This window comes from Parasteatoda tepidariorum, chromosome 11 (assembly GCF_982258835.1).
Source record: "Parasteatoda tepidariorum strain Cologne lab strain chromosome 11, Ptep-v5.0, whole genome shotgun sequence".
Taxonomy (NCBI): Eukaryota; Metazoa; Arthropoda; class Arachnida; order Araneae; family Theridiidae; genus Parasteatoda; species Parasteatoda tepidariorum.
In genome coordinates this window covers 2,336,229-2,358,924 of record NC_141765.1, presented here as the reverse complement: position 1 = coordinate 2,358,924, position 22,696 = coordinate 2,336,229, and the positions used below count along the sequence as shown (strand labels likewise).

Here is a 22,696-nt window from a genome sequence, read left to right as displayed (position 1 = left end):
AGAAACTTAATTTTTTTGAATGTTTCGGAAAATTCAATGTAAGTAATTTTAATTCCATTCTGAAACACGTAATTTTTTTCCTTTTTTTTAAAAGAAATTTAATTTTTTTATTTTACTTTTTAAGGTTAGAGTAAAATAAGTAACTTTCTTCTCTTTGTCTATTGCGTCATAAAATACACATTCTTTTCTTTATTTTTAATTTTTTCTAAAGTTTAGTTTAATTTTAATCCTTTTTTTAAAATTAATTTGAAAACAAATAACTTTCTACTTAGTCAATTACATCTTAAAACACGATTTTTTAAATATTTTTTCAGTAAAATATAATTTAATTTTATTTAATTTATTATACTTTTTACTTTTATTAAGTCGAAAATAAATAACTTTCTACTCAGTCAATAACTGCATTCTAAAGCATAAAATTTTTCTGTTAGTTTTTCTTCTTCGTTAACTTTTTTTGTTTTTATTTTTTTTTATTTTTTTAAAGGGGTATTGTAGCAGTAAGTATCACTTTAATTTTTTGACATTTTAGCTACTTATGTTATAAATGCTGTCAAAAATAGTTGTTTATTAAATTGACTCCAACTGTGAAAAAAACTGGAAAAAAAAATTTAATAGAGTCGAAAATTGTCCGTTATATGAAACCTAAAGACACTACTAATGTAATTTTGTTTTTAATGTAATAAATTGTAAAATAAAAAAAACGCAACTCATTGTACCTATTTATCAGAAATAATTAAATAATTTTATGTTTTTACACTTACTCCTTTTTTATTTTATCCCAAACTGAAACTAAACAGTAAGTAAAACAAATTGTTTCAATGGAAATACTCAAGTTGAATGTCAGAAATTCATAACTAGTTAACAATTAAAAAATATTATTTCCTTATTAAAATAATAATGAAAAGCTTATGAAAAAAATTTATTTTTGATATCTAAACTATTTTGAATATTTAAACACTTCAAAATTTCAATTTATCTTTTACTTTTTCATAATTTTATTCTAAGTTTTAAGAAAATTAGTAGACTAAATAGCTCAATACCGCTTTATAAAACTCTCTCCTTTTTTTTTGCGGAATATAATGCATGCTAAGATAAATTATTCATATCATTTTCGTCAAAATTCCGCGACTTAAGGACATAAAAATATATTTTAAATCATATTATCATAATAGCTTTTAGAAGTTATTGTTTTGAGCATATTGGTTATTAAACTTATAACTATGAATAGTAGTATTTAAAATAAAAATTAAAAAAATTATAAAAGTCTGTCATTTTTATAAAGTGCAGTTTGGCCATTTCCGCAAACCTGCTTTGTTTATTAACATTTTGTATATGAATTATAAGAGTTTGAATTAAATTTTTTCCTATAATTTATAAATTATGTTATAAAACATAATTTAGAAACGAAGATCTGTCACAAAACCATAAATTGCAACAATTATTCTATGTGAGTTATCAATTATGTGGATTATGCTTGTGCTTATACACGTTGAAATGAATCAAAAGTGTACAGTCAATTATATGAACAATGCATGTCTTCACACGTTGAATTAAAGGAAAATATAGGAAGAATTTCGTTCGATTTTACATCTTTGTAAAAAGGCTTTAATTCTCTTATGAATTCCAAATTGAGGGTATTTTTCAGAGATTCTGTCGCTAACTCGACTTTGTAATTTTATTTGAACCATTCATTGTTGTCAGGTTAAGTATTTCTCCAGTACATAATAAAAAAATTCTGGATCAGATTATGGTATACTTTTTGGGTCCAAAAAATCCATTTTATCGTAAAATCAATTTTTCCCCTTAATTTTTATAGTAATATTTAGTTATATATAGTGATCCTGTTATTTTACTGTAATTTTTATTGTAAAAATTAAGGTATTTCAGATTTTTTGTTCCGTAACATGTTCCGATAAAGATGGATGGTACCGTCACCCTCATTGCCGGAACCGTAAATTCCTTTTACTGTTAAAAACTGGATTAAAAAATAGCCCATTGGCTTTACATTTATAGTAAATCCATAACTGTAAAATCTTTTTACTATTATTTTTCCGGGAAATACCAGTGCTCTTGATCTAAATTATGAAAATGGCACAAAATATCAATATGAAGTAAAATCACAGTTATGACAAGATTTTTAAAATACTTTTTATTTTTATTTTTGAAAAAGTTACCCCAACGCTGCATTATCTGAGATCAAAAAATTTGCAAAAATTCAGAATTATACATTGATTATGACAGTTTTCATCGAAAAGGAAAAATATCGCCAAATCGGCAACTTTCAAAAAAAAATTTTTTAAATTTTCTTTAATTATTCAGGTTATTTATCCGCTTTAAAGCCAAGATAATTCTTTGCGGTATGATGGTAATTATATTGTAAAATTTAAAATTATAGGTATGCCTCAAGCGTTGAGCCCTCAAAATGTATGTTTTTCATTTTCCTTGGGAAAAACATTCCCGAATTTCCAAAATTTTCCTTGGGAAAGAACTTTGAAAAACATCTAGTTCAAATTAATGGTATGAAAAGGACAATAAATTAAAACGATTGGAATCATCAAACAGCATAAAACTAATAATGAACAACTTTTTTTTATAAAAGTGTTATTTGATGTAATTAAGAATTTTTTATGAACCACTCTAATTTAAAGTTTATTATTATTTTCAGAGCGCATTTGAAGAAGGAGAATGGAGTAAAATGAACGCAAGAGATAGAGCAAAACTAATGTTCAGGTAATGAATTATAGTTATAGTTGCATAATGAACATGAACTTGTTCTAATACAAGTTATATGCAATTGAAAAATAATATGATAATCAAAAATATTCTATTTTTTTGTCTATAGTGTGCAAACAAAGCGCGTGCCGAAACAAATAAAATTTACCGTATTTCTGGCTCTAAGGAAATATTAAAAAACTCGATAATTTTTAGCAAAGTGCTTTGGTAATGCTTTCCGTAATACAACAATAACATATGGTCTTAAAATATGTGATAATGCTTGGTAAACATGGTAATTTTTTAATGATACTTCAGAACATGGCATAAAAGTCATTTATTCGGTAAAATTTACTTTTCAGTTTTGTATTTTTACTAAATGTGTTGTAATTAGATCCAGAACCAGACTAGAAAACAAGAATATTCGGCAAACAGTTACCATATGAATGGAAAAATTACCCATTGAATGGCTTAAGTACCGTATATTTTGATTTTATAAAACAGCATTTTTTTGTTTATTTACCAAAAATGCCATTACTACAAGAAACGGGAATTTTAATAGAATTTTTTTCTCTGCGTGTGTATAATGTTTTCTAACAATTTTATTTTTTTAGATTAGCAGATCTTATGGAGAAACACAAGGAAGAATTAGCTACTATTGAAAGCATAGACTCTGGTGCTGTGTATACTTTAGCAATTAAAACTCATGTTGGAATGTCAATAGACACATGGCGCTATTTTGCCGGTTGGTGTGATAAAATTCAAGGCTGTACTATACCTATTAATAATGCTCGTCCTAACAGAAACTTGACTTTTACAAAAAGGGAGCCAATTGGGTAAGCTCATCATCATGTGTTGTATTTTTGCACTATTCTTATTTATGTTTCATACTTGTAATTAGGCTCCTAAATGAGAAACCATTTTTTCCCTAAACTCATAAAAGTTCATATTTTTGTTAAAAATTACGCGCTTTTGAAACTAAATTGTAATTCATGAACTCTCGTAAACATTCATTTTTAGCAGTTTTAGAGATTATCTTAAAACGTACTATAAAATAATTATGTAATAAGAACTGTTGCTTCAGTTTCATAGACATTCAGAGATTTATAAGGGACTTTCTTTAAATCAATAATTAAATAGATACAATAATAAATGAAGAAGATTTTAAGTGATATTTTTGAAAATTTAAGTGCCTCTTCCAATGAATGGTTAAGAACACTAGAAATTTAAATCTCTCTTGTTTTATTATATAAGTAATTTTTTTAACTGTTGAATATTTCACTCTTAAAAAATATTTTATGAAGAACAATAAAGTTTCCCAAATAATGAAGTTTTAGAGTATTCGTTTGATAAATAGAACGATCACTATTTTATTTTATTTTATATCCGTCGTTGAACAGCCGACCCAATTTAGGCTTTACTACTACTAATGTTCAACTCCGTAGTTTTGTAATTTTGAGCCAATCCAGAAGACCAGGAAACTCCTAGATCAATACCCCGAGAGGTAGGATTTGTTATGGGAACATGAAGGACTTAGTGACTCGACTGATTTAACGTGCATCAGTCACCATTTACTACACGGGGAGTCTGGCGGGGAGCGAACCCACGACCTCTTGAACATGGGCCCAACCGACCAGGTTATCCCGGCCTTCAAAGATCACTATTAAAAAAATAAAATTTACATAAAAATAACACTTAAATTAGGAATATTTTGTGGGATACAATTCATTACCATACAAAAATTTTCCACATACATAAACATTAAAAAAATTTTTTGAAATTTTGAATTCAGATTTTTATAAGCACACATTTTTTAACGTTTTCAGATTATTAATGATATAAATTTTTTGCTAGCTGCAGTAATTATTCTAGTTTAAGGGATATCTAATCGAACAGGCCAGCAATTAATCGCCTATGCACTCATTTAATGCAACTCTGTATGAAGTCAGGTTTCCGTGCATAAATCTGAAGACACAATCCAAAATTTTACACTTTAACATAATGCCAATATCTTCTTCCACAAAGTTTTTTAATAAGTTACATTAAATTGAGACAATATTTGTAGCAAATGGAATAAACTTCAATCTGAGAGATTTCTAACCATATGTGAAAGAAGATCTCTTTAAACCAAATGGGATGAAAACAAATAGATACGGTTGTAATTGAATTTAATAAGGAGAAATTTTGAATTTCTAAACATATAGGGGAAAGATTGCCTTTACCGCAAAATAAGAATAATGCAGATAGCATAAGATTATTAAATAAACTTTAAATAAATAAACAGATACAGTATTTATTTATTTACTGTTGCAGTTTAGAGATTACAGTTTAAATGACAGTAAGTTTTAATTGTCTAGCGAAGCAACGAATCTCTAAAAATGCATATAAAATTAATAAATAAAGCATATGTGAATTCAGACGTGTAATTTTTATAACAGACACAAACGCTTATGTAATAAAAAAGACACAAATCAATCTTCATTATTTTGTGTAACGGCGCATTGTTATTATTTAATTAATTATTTGAAACCAACATAGGGGAAGATTATGTCCTCACTTAATGAAAGTTTCTGGGTTTAAATATTAATGTAAAAGCCCCTGAGTTGCTAAAATTATCTCAGGACTGTTTTGGCCATTGATAAATCTTGAAAAGATGTGAAGAACGAAACATGTGATGTCAAAAGTTAATTATAAATAGTAGTCAACGAAGACCATTAAACCAACGACAAAAGTCTTATCATTAAAAAAAAAAACATAACTGATAAGGAAATGATTTCTAATTAACACTCAAATGAATGTTCAGGATAAATTTTTAATCACATATTTTTCGTGAGAAACAAAGTTAGTAGTCGATAAAAAGAAGGTTATAATAAGTCTAGAAAATATTAAGAAAATATTATAATGTGGCCCGCCTAAGTTTGCGAGAGATTTATCGAAAGAGTGAGGCGAATGATTCAATTTCACAACCTTCGGAACTAAAACATTTGCTAAAGGAACAAGGTTTAAGATGTAGAAATCATTAAGATAACCCCAAATATCAGAATCTAACTTAAGGGATATATCATTTGCCTCCCAATGAGGAGAACCGGCTTCCATGGACAATGGCTGGTCGATAGGAATTCCGCACCCGTCTCGCACTGACCACAGAGCTGACGTAAAATATCCTCAATGGTAGATGGACCATGGGTTATAATCCCCTATAAACGTTGGAGGTTTTCCTCTCCATGTACGCAAATGAAGGTTAGTTCCATCAAAAATCCTTTCACGAAGGCTTCTCCCAATACTTGATCCAGGAGCTTCCTTTTCTTCTGGATTAGTTTCAAAATTACAACGCTATGAGTAGAATATTAATTGCATCAAAGCCAAAATTGGTTCAGCTGTTTAACTACGATTAAAGTATTGAGAAGCATTATATTTCCTAAGTTAAATAATTCTAAATGAATACATTTTATAGAGTATGTGGAATCATAACTCCTTGGAACTATCCCTTGATGATGGTGTCGTGGAAAGCTGCAGCATGTTTAGCTGCAGGTAATACTGTTGTATTGAAGCCTGCTCAAGTATGTCCTCTTACTGCTCTTAAGCTTGCTGAACTCAGTGTTTATGCTGGATTTCCTCCTGGTGTAATCAGTGTTTTGACAGGGACAGGTATGTTTATGTTAGAATTTGAAAATGGTTTAGCATTCCCTGATTTTTTTAAAAAGTGTTCTATGCGTAATAATTCTTTGAATTTACAGGCACTGTATGTGGGCAAGCAATGGCTGACCATCTTTTAATAAGAAAATTAGGATTTACCGGATCAACTCCAATAGGAAAAGTTATAATGAAGAGGTAATAAAATATACATTACCCTGCGGATTATATGTTTTCCTTTTATTTTTAAATATTTTAAAAAAGGAATCTGTTATTTTTTTATTCTCTTCAGGGGACGAACTTTAAACATTGTAATAATATTGATAATTAACGTTTCCTTTTATATTTTTAGAAAAATTGCAATTTTTGAGGGAAGAAAAGAAAATAAATAAATAAATGAATTCATATGAAATAAAATAAAATTCCTCACAGAGATTTATTATGCATTGTGCATTTATCTTAAACAATACTCGCAGTAGAGGAGGGTAGCCTAAAGCGGGTAGGCATTCGTATCCCGCCGCATGGCGCGCAAGCGCCGATATCTAAGTATGCCGTGATTACCCGAATACTCACGAGTTTCAATCAGTCCCAGCGGAGCAGAAGTAAAGCGACATGGCGTAACCAAGTACAAAATAAATTTATTAAAAAAGCTCAAGGTATGTAACTTGTGGCTAGTCGAAAGCGGACTTACTTTTTTTATTGTCAATATTATTATATTATTCTAACACTATTCACCTATAAACTACGATGTTCAATTGTTTAATTTTTTTTTATTTAAGGTTATAATTTTTTTAGTGAAAAATATGCTTTTGGGCAAAGCGGGTAGATACCCGCCTAATAAATACTCAGTACGACGTAGCTTCACTTGTTGGAAAAGCATATTTAAAAGCAGCTAGTGCACAAAATGCTGTTAAAGGATATAAAATCCTCAGGAATATGGCCCACGAATCGACTCATATTTAGTGATGCTGACTTTTCGCCAGCTAGTCTGACAGACAGGGCTCTCAGACTAGATTGAAAACACCAACGACAGCCCATCGCAGATCTAATTTACCGATGCTGGTCGTCTTTCTAATAATTCTGACTGCTCTAATTCTACATCTGTATTTAAAAACGTGGATCACAATTACTCTCAAGCTTCAAGGATTTCGCTACGACGCACAAACGGAGAAACTTCGTATGATCCATCTGTTGAAGATGATCCTTCATGTTCTACGACAACTAGTGACAATTCATTTCAACCAGTATAAGAGCCATTGATACCTCATGTGAAGCCTGTGGATATAAGACCGCTACCAAAACCTACTCCGAACAAAACTAGTCGTAAACGTAAAACTTAAAGAGCTGAAGTCTTAACAAGTTCACCATTTAAAAATATGCAAATAGAAAAGGAAGAAAAGAGGAAACGTCTTAGTAACAATGCTGCTGTTAAAATTTTTTTTAAAAATCTTCTTTCGACAAGTAAACCAGGTAAAACAAAAAAACAAAGAGCTTCAAAGAAAAAAAATTGCAAAAGAGTATTTTTGTCTTGTTTGTGGGGGGCCTTATGAGGACCCACCGCTAGAAGATTGGATTGAATGTGGAGATTGTAAAGACTGGGCTCATGAAGCTTGCACAACTTATTCAGGAAGAGGGTCTTATTTTTGCGAACTATGTCAAGAATAACAAATCATAATTTGAGACTTATGAAATAAGTCTAAAATTGTTATTTAAATTCTATTTTTAACGTTTATTATACGTGTGATTAAGGTCTCATTATTAATGTTTAAGAAAATTAATATGCGCTTGTATTTGTAAAATCTATGGTGCTTACCCGCTTTGCCCGAACGGCTTACCCGCTTTATGCCCCCTTGTAGGGCAAAGCGAGTTTTTTCAGTGTTTTTTATTTTTGATAATAAATAATCATAAAATAACACAATAATCATTTCTCATTTTAAAGTTCAAGATCTCTCTTAAGAAATAAAATCAAAAACGCTGCGATAAAAGCCCAAAAACTACAACTTCTGAGAGTTAACCTACCCGTTCTCCCACCCTCCCCTAATTCATAAACATAAATTAATGTTTTACTTTTTAGTTTTAAACGTGATTGAAGACAGACAACGAAAGAAATCAAAGTTAAACTTAACTTTTATTCGTTTATTATTAACATCGAAAAATACCGTTTTATTAAGTTAAAAGAGATTTTTTTTTATAAAATGGAGAAAAATCAATCTCAAAAATATACAAATAAAGGTTGTGTAATGATTTAAATATATATATATATATATATATATATATATATATATATATATATATATATATATATATATATATATATATATATATATATATATATATATATATATATATATATATATATATATATATATATATATATATTATATATATATATATATTATATATATATATATATAAATCTGCAGAGTATTCTGTTTTATTTATGCGAATTTTAAAATTTTCAGCTGCGCCCTATCAAATTTAAAGAAAGTATCTTTGGAATTGGGTGGAAAATCTCCTTTAATTATATTTTCTGATTGTGATTTGGATAAAGCTGTCAGAATGGTAAATTTTTTTCCTTTTATATTATATATTTTTAAATTTGATTTTCAAATGAAATGAAGTTGGCGAAGATCTTTTTTCTAAAAATAAATTTAACAACTAAAATAGATTAGTTTTTGCAAGAAAAATACTAAATTTTCTTTCGAATGTAAAAAAAGGAAAGAAAATAAACTTTTTTTGTTTATTTAGGGGAATTTTTAATAATTTGAAACTGTAATAAGCGATGCAACATTTTTGTATTTCATTCTTTGTAAAATTTATTAGATTTTTGGCGACAGTTTATACTATAGCATTTCGTTTCGAACTTTTTTCTTTAGATTTTTTACATATTATTCGGAATTTAAACAAAATAAATAAAGAATAAATAGATTTGTTTGAATCACTTCCTATTAGTTTGATTTGAAGAGAAACAATGTATGCAAAATATAAATAAGTTCAAGGGATATTTTATTTTTTATCAATAACTACTATTAAAAAAAAATTTGATTTAAAAAAAAATTTCTTTAAAACTTGTTTTAATCGATTAAATTGGCAATTCTGTAAGGTTTAACAGTAATATAGGGTTACCACAAATGAGTATCTAAATGTTAAAAATTTATATTTTCAAAGTTACTATACATGTTATTACTTGATTGAAAAGCTTCATTAGCTTAAAAAATATATAAATTGAAAAAAGCAGTCGAGATGTTTCAAACGCTCAAAAATGGGCGTCCATTTTTAAAACTCGCCAGTTTCAACAAACAAACTCGCCAAACAAATGTGATTTAAAATATAAAACGAAAAGTTTGAAACAGAAAATGAAGGTTCTCATCCTTATTTTCGGTTTTATCTCACCTTTATTTTCTCACCTTTCTTTCTTGAAAGAAGTCTAAATTTTAAAGCGCGTCTAGTTTGTCCGAGGTTGCCAAGGTCGCACTGTGTGTTGTAAATGCTATTATCAAAACTAATAGGATTTTTAAAGAGACAAGCCTAAAATTGATTTTAAAACGAAAAGGGGAGAGAATATTGACAAGTTTGTAACAAACGGGAGACAAGAAAGCAGTAAAGAAACAAGTTTTTTGTAAGGATTCGAAGAATAGAGGTGTTTGGGTCTAGTGTTTTCGAGCGTTGAAACGTCGACTACTATTTCCAGTCTATATATTTTTGAAGAGAATGAAGTTTTTTAAAAGTAATATTTTACCACTTCTGTTTCTTGGGACTATTTATTTACTACACATTTTAAAATAAATTGTACACGATTCCAGTTGCAACTGTTTACGGCGTGACCATTTTGCCTGTAATTGTTTGACGGAAAGATAGCTTAAAATATGTTTTTTTTTCAGGGTATGGGTGGCGTGTTTTTCAATAAAGGAGAAAACTGTATAGCTGCTGGAAGATTATTTGTTGAAGATTCTATACATGACGCTTTCGTAAATAAAGTTGTAAGTTCCATTCATTTATGAACATGTCATTTCTAAAAGAATATCTAAAGTTTAAAACTTTTTATAAAAAGCATCCATATCAAAATGCATATTTGGTTTTAAAATCATTTGTTTTAATCTCTTTTTTTTATGTCTTCCTTATGTTAGGTTACTGAAACTAAAAAAATGGTTATCGGAGATCCTTTAAATCGATCCACAGATCATGGTCCTCAAAATCATGAGTAAGAGCATTTAAATTATACTTAGAATTTGAATAATCTATATTGATGAATGAAAAATGGCAAAAAATTTCAATATTTTCTTTTGCATCCTTTATTTATTTATTTCGTTTTGATTTCAAAAAAAATATTTTTTTCTAAAAGCATGATGTTGAAATCGATACTTAAAGAAATTAAACTGCAGCTGTTGTTTTTTTCAAAAAAAAAAGAAAGAAAAAAACAAGAAGCAGAATTTTTATGCAATATCACAAACCTAGTGCCTTTTGGAGCAGAATCTCGTTTTAATTGAGAGAGACTGCAAAAAAAACTTTTTTTTCTTTTACAGAAATTTAATTGCTTTCTACTGCCAGACTTTTGAATATGTTTGCTTAGTGCAGTATGTTACCGTTTGATAAAAGATCTTATGAATATCGTACAGTCAGCATTCAAAAAAAAAAAGTGGACTACCCTGAATAACTTTTGGATCTTCACGTTCTAGGACTCATTCTTAAGGGTTATAGGAAGTGACCTCAAATATGCTAATTAATTAGTGCAGATGATGTTCGAAGTTACGAAATCAGCCACTAAAACATACTTTCTCTAAATAAACGTACCTTTTTTTTGACGGATTCACATTTCTGATCCTTAAACTGTAGGGAGTAGCCGCAATTTGGGAAATATAGTCACCATAGTTAGGTTAAGAGAGCGATCCAAAGTTTGCACCCCTATGCTAATTTTACTTTTTACGTATTTTACTATATCTCGAGAACTTTTTAAACGAATTGAAAAATCTTTGCACAAAATTATAAAATTTCTTTATCCAAAGATAATTCCATGCAGGAAATAAATTTTAATAGATATTTATTATTTCCTATAATTTTATTATTTTTATAATTTTTACGATTTTAAATGATAGTCCAAAATTTTTTGAATTGAAAGGTATATATTTTTTATATCATTGCAAGAAATTGGGAAATCGATCGAATAGTTCCTGAAAAATTTAATTTAAAAGAAGTCAGATATTTAAAATTCGATTTCTCAGGAATTATTTGACCAATTTCGCTCAAATGTTTTATTTAAACATATAAAATTACATTCTTTAAAATGGTGCGAAAATGCATAAATTTCAATTCAAAATGTTTTCGACCATTATTAAATAAATATTTACTAAAAATTATTTCTTGCGTAAAAATAATGCGAATTTTACAATTTGGTAAAAAAATTTTCCATTTGCTTAAAAAGTTCTGGGGTTATTGCGAAATACGCCAAAAGAAAACTAATATTAAGGGGTCAAACTTTGCAGCGCACTAGGGTCAAACTAATTAGGACCATATTTCCCAGATTACTACTATACCTGATATTTTGGGTGTCAGAAATTCGAATTTATCTAATAAAAGGTATGTATATTCAGAGAAAGTACATTTTTGTGTCTAATTTCGCAACTTGAAATATAGTCTACATTTATTAATTAGCATATTTGAGGTCACCCTTCCATCAGGAAAATAGCATTTTGTCGCAGAAATATTTCATTAAAACTAATTAAACGCTGAAATAAACACTTTTGAAAGTTATTTTAAGGATTAATAAAAAAAACGTTAAAGTTTTTCTTTAATCCATTTACTGTTAAAATAATATCGTGGTTTCATACTTTACTTTTTTTGGACATGCATTAGTAAACTAAATTGCTTTTTTTAAATTCTTTGACACTGTAAATACACTGTAAAAAATTCCGGTAAAAAGCAACAGTACTCAGGGTGCCGGTATTTTTTACCGTCAAATTCATTTTTACCGGAATATACTACGGTCCAAAAATTCTGATATATAGTAATTTTTGTAAAATAAATATCGTAAAATCATTGAATCACTTTAACTAAATAAATATTACCGTAAAATGTACTGTAAAAATGGATTTTACACATGAGACACCCGAAGTGACGATACTTTATACCGGGATTTCACCCGGAATTTTTTACAGTGTATAATTTACCTATTGCTATTATTTGTTAAGTTTATTATTAAATAATCATCTTATTTAAACTTTATACACTAATTTTTTAACTTCTAGTTACTTTAAAAAGCGTTCTTTTTTGTGTTTAACATTGGCTTATAGTTGACATTCCAAAGCCCAAAATTGGCTCTTTTGGAGGAAAAAATATTTTTTAAAAATATATTTAGGAAACTCTTGCGTAATAATTTATATCAATTCCTGTTACTAGACAAAATTATAAACTTATTCTTAAATTTGGGCGTTTTTTTAAATTTAAACTTAATTGTTGTCAAAGTTTAAAATTTGGATCTGTGTTATTCTCCCACCTTTGGAGAGTTGCCAACTACGAAAACAACGAATTATTTGCTGTAAACTGTGTTGTAACTGTGTTTTCTTAAAGCTCTGGTGTTGTATATTATAAGGATGTTTTTTGAAGGCTCCGTCGTAATATGAAATGATGCTTTTTTTTGCAAATAATATGCTATTTTTATAACTGCTGTGAGTTTGCAACTGTTATTCAAGACGGTAAGGACAAGTTTAGCCCATCGATAGCCAGCGCAGTCTGCTCTTAATTTGAGAATGGCGCAAAACGTCAAAACGGAAAAAAGCCACAGTTTAGTGAAAATGAAAAGCATTTGTGGACTAATTTTTTAATATTTAAAAACTTACTCGAATGCTGCATTACTTGGGCTCATAAAAATATTCAAAAACTGAGAATAAGGCAGTGATTTTCATTTTCATCTAGGTTTAAAAATGCCGCCAAATTGGCGATTTTTAAATAAATTTTTAAAAAACGAGAAGTTTAATAACTTTTAAAACATTTAAGCTATTTGTCCGTTCTAAAGCCCAGATAATTCTTCAACGCAAGATAGGTTCTATATATAGTTTAAAATCATCGCGTTGCTTCAAGCGCTAGGCAATTTTTTTAGGCACTGCGGCTTTTTTATTATGATTTTGTTTTTGGCAACAGAGCTTCGAGAAACATTTTATGATATATATGATAGATAAAAACAGCAGCTTATGATATATAAAAACAAAACATAATTTACCAAGGGACGGAGTTCTTGGTCATGCAAAAATCTCTCCCACATACTCATTGACTAAAAATGTGTTATTCATTGATTATTAAGTTAATTTTAATAATTATATGTTAATTTTAATAATTATATGTTAATTTTAATAATTATATGTTAATTTTAATAATTATATGTTAATTTTAATAATTAAGTTAATTATAATTTGTGTATTAATTTATTTTGATTATTATTTAACAGACTGAGTAGATACATAAATATGTTATTTATATGATTTCAGAGCACATTTAAACAAACTTATTGATTATTGTAACACTGGTGTTAAGGAAGGAGCCAAATTAGTTTTAGGCGGAAAACGACTTAACAGAAAAGGTAATTTTAATCAAATAATCCATTAAAGAGATGAATACACATGGAAAATATTTTTTTAATTAATCTTTATTTGTTACAATTGGACAGAATATTTTGTTTACTATACTTTGAAAATCTTAGAATCTGCAAAATTATAATATAAGAATATTTATTTTTAGATTTTGGTAAATATTTTTAAGTTAGAAAACGACTACTATGTGAATATTTTAAAGTAATAATGAGAAAATATTATCTCCTAATAAATAATATTATAAATGAATGTAAGAATGATTTTTTTTTCCTTTTAGGATTCTTTCTGGAGCCTACCATATTTACAGAAGTAGAAGATCACATGTTCATAGCCAAAGAAGAAAGTTTTGGACCTGTTATGATAATTTCTAGGTTTAAGGATGGGTCAGTTTAAATTTTGAATTATTTATCTATCCGAAATAATTACTTTGAGAAAATATATTTATTAACGAGAATATAAGTTAATTAGATTTCATTACAAAAATGATAAATAAAATAAAGTATTTATTTATTAAATTTTAAATGATATAAAATGTTAGGATTTATTTTATAGAAATACTACCAAGCTATACACTTCATTTAAAACTCATACTTTAAAAAAATTTATAAAGGTATAGTGGTGCAAATGCGGCCTCGAGTCAAAGGATCATGAAATGTTACTTAAAAGTAAACGCCTAAATATATAATATTTAAAAGTATCTTAGTTTAAATAGCAGTTAAATTTACCAAATTTATTAATGTAAAATAGCAAATTGAAAGGGACCAGAATAATCTTGATGTCAAGGTGCTGGGCTCACGTTCGTGAGAATGAGAGTTCGAATCCAGCCGACTTTCTGTGTAGTGAACAGTGACTGGTGCACGTTAAATTTGTCGAGTCACAAAGTTCTCCTTGTTCCCAAAACAAATTATACTTCTGGGGATACTGAATTGGAGATTGATCGTTCTCTGGTTCAGGTCAAAATTACGATCTGTGATTAAATGAATGAATGTGTGAATAGGTCAACTTTATGAAACGGGTGTGATGTATGGGTGTGGCAGAAGTCAAATTCTTTTCCGGAGGTGGTATCACAGGAAAACAAGAACTGAAACTAGATGGTGTCACTGGAAGCTCCCCCTATGCCTTAATGGCGCAGACGACAACAACAACAAGTTTAGCCGGGATAGCCTGGTTGGTTGGACACGGGGCCCATGTCCAAGAGTTCGTGGGTTCGATCCTAGCTGGCCGAAAACTTCCCGTGTAGTAAATGGTGACTGATGCAAGTTAAATCCGTCGAATCACAAAATCCTCCATGCTCCCATAACAAATCAAACCTCTGGGGGTACTGATCCAGGAGTTTCCTTGTCTTCTGGATTGGTTCAAAATTGCAAAGCCATGGAGTTGAGCATCAGCAGTTTTAAACCGAAAATTGGGCCATAAACTATGGTTATGAAATAATAATAAAAATACAGATTGGGATTGCTTGATTCTAAGTTAACTCCATTTCTAACGCATGAAATTATGGTTTTCAGGATTGAATGGAATGGGAATGAAATTTGGACAAGCTAATATCCCAATGAAGCGAAAATCCAGAAAAACTAAAATTCCTCAACACTACTAAATATCATTTTTTGTACCGGAACAAATTTTAAATTTAATGATTAATTTTTTTTAATATTAATATTTATATTCTAATATACAGTAAGCAAACTATTTTGAACGCAAAATTCATTAATAGCTTTATAAAATAAATAATCCTTAATATTTTTTGATGTAACAATCATTGGGCTTTCACAGACTGTGCTCCAATTTTAATTTGCTAAAGAAGACATCTTAAGGGAGTCTGTAGGACATATATCAATAACACTAAAATTGACCTTTTTTTATGTATCTTTTCTAAGAAACTACTTATGATAAATCTTTGAAATTTTTTGAGGATTTTCGAGATTATATCAGTGGTATGTTAGTGATAATGTTTTAGCGTTAACGTTTAGTGTTTCGAGTAACGAAAGATTTTTTGCTAAAAATCGAAGAAACTTTTTAAGAAATTAAAAGTTCTCAGTTCATAATTTTTTCAAAAAAATTTCTGCCAAAGATATGTATTAATGGTTAATACAGTGAAAACATGTATATGTAAATATTCTGTGAAAAAGACTGAAGCAGTGTCTTGTTTAGATGCTCTGAAAAGGTACATGGAGAAAGATCAATTTTAGCATTATTGGTATATGAAATATTTACCCCTACCTGCCCCAATTTAGGGCATACGGGTAAATGTTTATTAAAATCAAGAAAAACAGAAAAGTACATAAAATACAAAAAGTAACATTACAGAGTAACATTATGTAAACATTACAGAGTCTGATGGCAACAGCAGTAAAATAATTAAAATGCTCCGAGAGTCCCGCCTTATAGTGCCTTCCCTTAAATATATAATACCGACTTATATATATAACCGACTTCCCTTAAATATATAATAATTAATTAGTAAATTTCGATACCTTCAACGCGTCACAGAAATAAAGTTCGTCTGTGTAAACATGTTTTTGGTGGATTGTTGACTTCTAAAATAATGAAGGTTACAATGCAATTTTAAAATCCCTTTCTTCTTCTAAGACACTGCAGCTTGTTGCAAGCGTGTCCCAATCAGTTTCCGTCATCCGGTCCCATAAACACTGCTTAAAACGATTAAAAGATGATGAGATTGTGGATTGATCTTGCATCTGGAGAATTGTTTGAATGATTGATACATTATCCACAGACGTTGTAGGATATATGAGATAAAAAATGACATTTCTATGACAGAAAAAACGCGTTTTATTGAACATATGGGTACAAAAGGGGAAAAAAAACACAATTTGTGCATGTGAGAAGCACAAATAAAAAAAGGTGTTTCCTTAAGAGAAAATTGTTTTTGTAGGGGGTATGGTTTCCCCGGATGGCCAGCAACGTTGAGCAAATTTGAGGCATCGATTCAATGAGATTATTAGTGAGGGGCTGGGGAATTCTCTCTCACTTCTCCAGAAATGCTCTTTCCAGTTCTTGGAGAGTTCGGAGGTAGTTGGCGTCCAGCAATTCATCTGCCTAGAATGTCCCAAACATGATCGATTGGGTTCATATCCGGAGAAAATGCTGGCCAATCCATTCGTATGATTCCTTCCTCCGAAAGGATATCATACCAAGTTAGGCCTGCAATTGTCGTTCATTAACAGGAAGTAATCTCAAATTGCTGCAGCGTAAGGGACTGCAATAGGTCTCATGATCTCATCCCTATATCAGCGAACAGTCAGAACTCCATTTCGAATGATATTGAGATCGGTGTGCCCATCAAGAGAGATGACAGCACAGACCATCACTTCCCCATCGCCAAATCGTACAATTTCGTGTGCGATTATTTCTAGAGCCACGTTCTCTCCAGACGAAAATACGCCTATTATCAGGATGAACAGAAAACGGAGCTCGTCAGAGAAAAGAGGATAGCGCCATTCATTTCTCCTCCAGTTCACATGCTTTGTTTTCCACTCCTTGCTGTTAACGTGACGCTCATCATTGGTCAGCGAGCATACATATCTACAGTGTGAAGGCCATTTGTGTAGTTGAAGAATTCATATTTCGGTGTCCCCGAGCCGTTAGCGTTAAATAATGGTCTCCATTGGGTGTTGTTGCAGGTCTATAAGCTCTGATCTTCGCATTTCCAGTCTCCAAAAAACGGTTCCAGATTCTGGAAATCACACTTTGTGAAGCTCCAATGGCTTCTGCTACTTCGGCTTGTATTTGGCCCCCTCTAACCGGAAAACAATTGATTCGGTTAAATGACATCTTTTGAGACATCGCACTGATCGAAACACTGAATGTTCATCATTCTTCTTTCCTTTGTCTTGCATTAAGTTGAAAGCCAAATCAAATTCGCTGCCACTAAAGCGTCGTCTTCGACGTCACACTCGAAATTTGCCTACTGTGAAGTTTGAAAATAAGAAAAATTTGTGTCTACCATTTTATTTTTACAAAAAATTTGCTTCTATCGTTATTTTATACAAGACTTATAATATCCTTTAATTGTTCGAGCAGTGGGCCTATAAATATCAGTCTACCATACATAACTTTTGGATCTAGGTGTTTCACTGCATCAAGAATTTTCTTTTGCACTAATTAGTATAAAGTTGCCGACACCATTTTCGTTAATCAGTAACAATAAAATTTATAATTAGAGTAAAATAAGATACATATAAAAACCAGTAAAGTTATTTTTATGATACAATAGATAGCAAGAATCATTAATTTAGGATGCATATATGCACTGCTTCTTAAAATAAAATTAGTTTGCTAATCAAACGTAAACATAGCACAGAGAGAATATTAATATGAATTCGAACTACGCTTAACAAAACCGAAGAAGATAAGTGGCATAATACTATTGACAGATTTATGTAAATCTTCTTATGAGAATATAATCATCTTTATTAAACAATTAAAAACAGACATGCCTTTAAAAATAATTTATATTTGTTCCTGTTGAATGTTCAGCATATTGCGAGGCGAAATCAAGCTTTTACCTTCTCAGGCAAAAAATATCAATCATCTAAAAATTTCTAATCTGATTGTCCGACGCCAAATTGGCTAAAATAATTCATCTATGGAGCAAGCGTATCTGCTCTGAATTCCTGGAGTTTAGAAATTTGTTTGAAAGCACGATTCAATATTAATCTGAAATAACACACAATTTTCAGAAATTTCAACATCAAATTTGGATAGGTATTACATCACAGTTTTTACAATGTAGAAACCAATCAGAACAAATGCATAATAAAAGGAAAGGTAAACAGTAATACAGTTTATGAAATTGAATTTATTTCTAATGCCCTAAATGGACATTAAAAAATAATCAGGCCAGAAGAGAGGGGGAGAAATACTTCCTGAATTATTGACGTTTTTTTTTCTTTAATTAGTTGCAATTCTTCATACTCTTATAGAATTTTGTCTCAGAATACACAATTAAAATAACTGAATAATTAGAAAACAATCTTTCAGAAATGGTAAAGAAGTTCTGAACTTCCCAATGCGTCTTTTATGCGCTCATGTCAAATAGTATAAATCAATTACTTCTAGTCGAGCATAAATATTGAAGTAACCCGACTTTTATTTTTAGAGACATAAATGAAGTCTTAAAAAGAGCAAATGCTACTGAATTTGGACTTGCTTCTGGTGTGTTTACTAAGGATATCTCGAAGGCTATGTATGTGAGTGAAAAAATTCATGCTGGAACTTGTTTTATTAACTGTTATAATAAAACTGATGTTGCTGCTCCTTTTGGAGGATTTAAACAATCCGGATTCGGAAAAGATCTGGGTAAGATTTCTTTTGTATTCATGCTTCTTTAATGCATTAGTTCATACTAAGGTACAGAATGTTTAATTAGAAGTAAATTTTTAACCTTTTTCCTATACAGACATTCCATCAATTAACATTTTTATCCTTTTTTCCCTTTTTTTTTCTTTTTTGAACAGCACTTTATGCTTTCGTACCCTCTATTAGGCGCAAAATTATGCTTAAGGAAAAAAATAGTACAAACACGCACATACGTACATAGGAAACAAATTTAAGTAACAACGGTCAAAGTCGAATAAATAATGACGAACTTGCACACGGTCACGAATCTAATCTTTTCCCCCAGATTGCCGATGAAGATGAAACATGTTGGCTTGTTGGATAAATAATAAAATTTTCTCGAAAAAATATTATGGGACATCATGATGTCTGCAATCATTTTTCTCTCGCAACTTAAAACGTAGCATGTGTTATGCAACATAAAACGCTCTTATTTTTTATTTTTAAGAACAATTTAGGAACTATACAAAATAGTACAAGATAAATCATATTTTTTTTAAAGAATAATTTAGGAACTATTCAAAATGGTACAAGATAAATAGTATATTTAAATTCGGCACCTTACAATCTAAAAAAATGAAATCAATGGAAAAAAAAAATCTTGCAGCAAATTCATGTGACAGGTCATGAAACTTCGCTTATGGAGTTCCTGTTTCGTTCAAAAATTCTTTAACATATGACGCAGCACGAGAAACAATAGAAAACCCCATCGCAATTTTTCAACATTAATAAGGAACGATTTTCTCGATATGTCTTCGATCAGTCACTATCACATGAATGAACTTAAATAACCAAAACTCTTTACTCCATGATCAATATCAATGGAAGGTGGTTAAAAAAAAGGTACAAAGGTACGCCATCTATTGGAAATGATTTTAACTAAAAGCAGGAACTTGGAAAAAATTTCGTTTTTTATATGAATTTGCTACAAGAAGTTTTTTTTGTTTTAATTTTTATTTCTTTACTTTTTTGCAGCCATAATTTTAAAAAAAAGGTACAAAGGTACGCCATCTATTGGAAATGATTTTAACTAAAAGCAGGAACTTGGAAAAAATTTCGTTTTTTATATGAATTTGCTACAAGAAGTTTTTTTTGTTTTAATTTTTAACTCTTTACTTTTTTGCAGCCATAATTTTTTAAAAACTATCTGTCTAACTTAAGAAACCCTGTACTTAAAAATAGAAGCAATACACTGTTTATTTGAAAATTATAATTCGTATATTGAAAATTCCTCGTTAAGTTTTTAAATAGTACTTAAAACTTATAATAAGTTTGTGAATTTTTTTATGGAAGTTTAAGTATTTATTAATAATTTTTTTTTAGGCCAAGAGGCTCTTAATGAATATCTCAAGACGAAGTGTATAACAGTAGAATATTAAAGGACTCTCTTTGAATGCTGTGTAAATATTTACTTTGAAATATCAAGAAGATTCTGTAATTTGAAAAATTATAATTCAATGTAAATTTATATGTAAAATTTAAGATTTTTTTATGCATTGTTTCTTTTCTTAATATTCCTTATATTTCTCCAATTATAATATAAACAGTATTTACAGAGTCTCCACTAAACGACTAACCCAATTTAAACATAAAAAAACATGATTTGAGATAAAATTGCGCAGCTTGCTCCACTCTTATTAGAAAAGCGACAAATATTGAAAAATTCATAGCGTTAAAAACAGTTAAAAAACTAAATAACAAGACTTTCCATATTACTGACTTTAGTAGCAATAATATGCCGTATTCTCAAAACAAAATATGCACATACGCGCGGCAATATCTCAGTCGGAATGGACTGAAATGCAATACAAACGTAATGTTCTATATCCGCAAGAGTTTGGGGCTTTTGCCTTTTATACCTGTACGCAGCCTTTTGTTTGATTCCATGGAGTACACCATATTTTTATATTTTTGCACAACAAACTTTAGCAGGAACGTACTTAACGAAACTGCGGAAACTAAGAAAGATGCCAAGGAGTACCTGGCCAATAAGGCCACCTCCATAATGATGGCGTATCCAGTGCTTAAAAAGATGGATCTAAAATGATGTTGAAGATATTAATTTTCTCCATCTGCTGAATTCCTGGAGGTAAACAGCTAAAAAAGGTTATATGCAGTATTCCAATTTGATTTCTGATGGTACTTAACGATGATTGACTGAAAAATCATGAACGTTCTGCCTGTATTCCTACGGCAGGTTGACGCCAGTGCCTCATAATGGGGGAATATAGAACTATTTTTAACAATATATATATTTTTTAAATTTATCACTTTTCTGTAATAACAATGCAGCAAACGGCGCATTATTATCTCCAACAGCATTTTTTTATTTAAGTTTAAAATGGATCTGTCATTTAGGGGACAACCTGTTACTTAAGTTATAATAGATTAATAATTCAAATACACCTCTGCCTTAGTTTAGGGCCACTTAAGAGTGTGAAAAACGCATTTTTAAGCCTCGATTTGGTAGATTAGTAGAACGTCGATTATCCTGACTGGTCAGTATCAAGGTTTATCCAGTTATGGATAAGTGGACATCTTTAAAAAATGATTATGACATACTTGCCAACTTCTCCTGCTTCTGGAGGGAAATTTTTCTAAAATTTTAATTTAATTTACAGAAACTAATTAGTTATGAACTTAATTACTTAAGAATTTAATTTACAATGCTTTTGACCTGCACTCTATGTAAGCATTTTAAACAAATATATAAGACCTGAAAATCGCGAAGTGAAGTTTGTTAGTGCTTGAAGAATTGAACAAATTAAACTTACTTTAATTATTATTTCACTACGTCTTCCAGCATAGTGGAGATCTTCTAGAACTTCTAAATTGGCATGTATGGTCTATATAGCAATATTTTTAGACAGATTCCGAGCATTTCCGTGAGAACCAAACATGAAATGCTTTGTCTTCCTCTTTGAAATTCGAGTTTTTCATTGTTTTTAGTTCCCACAGTCTTCTTTGTTCAGAACTTATGCAAAGTTACAAACCGCATCACTGTTTTCGTTGTTTTTTTCTGTCTTTTTATTTTAAAATATCCGGCAGTTAATCACGTGCATATATTGATAGTTGATAGTCCATATTCAAGTCCTATATTGTGGTCATCTTTCTTCAATCTCTTTCTAAAATTACTTATTTTCATAAAATATTTCTTTTCCATTGTCAAATAACATCGAATTTTGAAATTGACCATGTAATTTTGGAGACTAAAGACCATTCCATTTAACGTTCGTAAATGCATATTAAAGTGCACTATTACATATTTCTCGTAAAAAATGGTTAAATAAAAATTTATTGAATGGTTATTTTACCTTATTTAATCAAAGCAGTCAAATAACTATAAATAAAATGGTAAGCAAACTGTTAATTTTGAAAAAAAACGTTTATTAACTGCTTTCACCTAATACGGC

The 22,696-nt window shown here is 29.7% G+C and overlaps 1 protein-coding gene across 2 annotated transcripts in view; it reads left to right on the top strand.

Moving 5' to 3' along the window:
* The window catches only part of LOC107446985 (cytosolic 10-formyltetrahydrofolate dehydrogenase), a 72,817-nt gene extending 52,038 nt beyond the window's left edge, over nucleotides 1–20,779 (top strand). For both annotated transcript variants that reach the window (XM_087154988.1, XM_087154989.1), the window contains exons 13-23: nucleotides 2,666–2,730; nucleotides 3,327–3,548; nucleotides 6,167–6,360; nucleotides 6,450–6,543; nucleotides 8,808–8,907; nucleotides 10,227–10,325; nucleotides 10,473–10,546; nucleotides 13,824–13,915; nucleotides 14,203–14,308; nucleotides 19,045–19,244; nucleotides 20,607–20,779. In XM_087154988.1, the coding sequence (XP_087011114.1) occupies nucleotides 2,666–2,730; nucleotides 3,327–3,548; nucleotides 6,167–6,360; nucleotides 6,450–6,543; nucleotides 8,808–8,907; nucleotides 10,227–10,325; nucleotides 10,473–10,546; nucleotides 13,824–13,915; nucleotides 14,203–14,308; nucleotides 19,045–19,244; nucleotides 20,607–20,662 (1,302 nt within the window). In that variant the 3' untranslated portion in view covers nucleotides 20,663–20,779. The remainder of the gene's footprint in view (nucleotides 1–2,665; nucleotides 2,731–3,326; nucleotides 3,549–6,166; nucleotides 6,361–6,449; nucleotides 6,544–8,807; nucleotides 8,908–10,226; nucleotides 10,326–10,472; nucleotides 10,547–13,823; nucleotides 13,916–14,202; nucleotides 14,309–19,044; nucleotides 19,245–20,606) is intronic.
* Nucleotides 20,780–22,696: the final 1,917 nt, after the last annotated feature.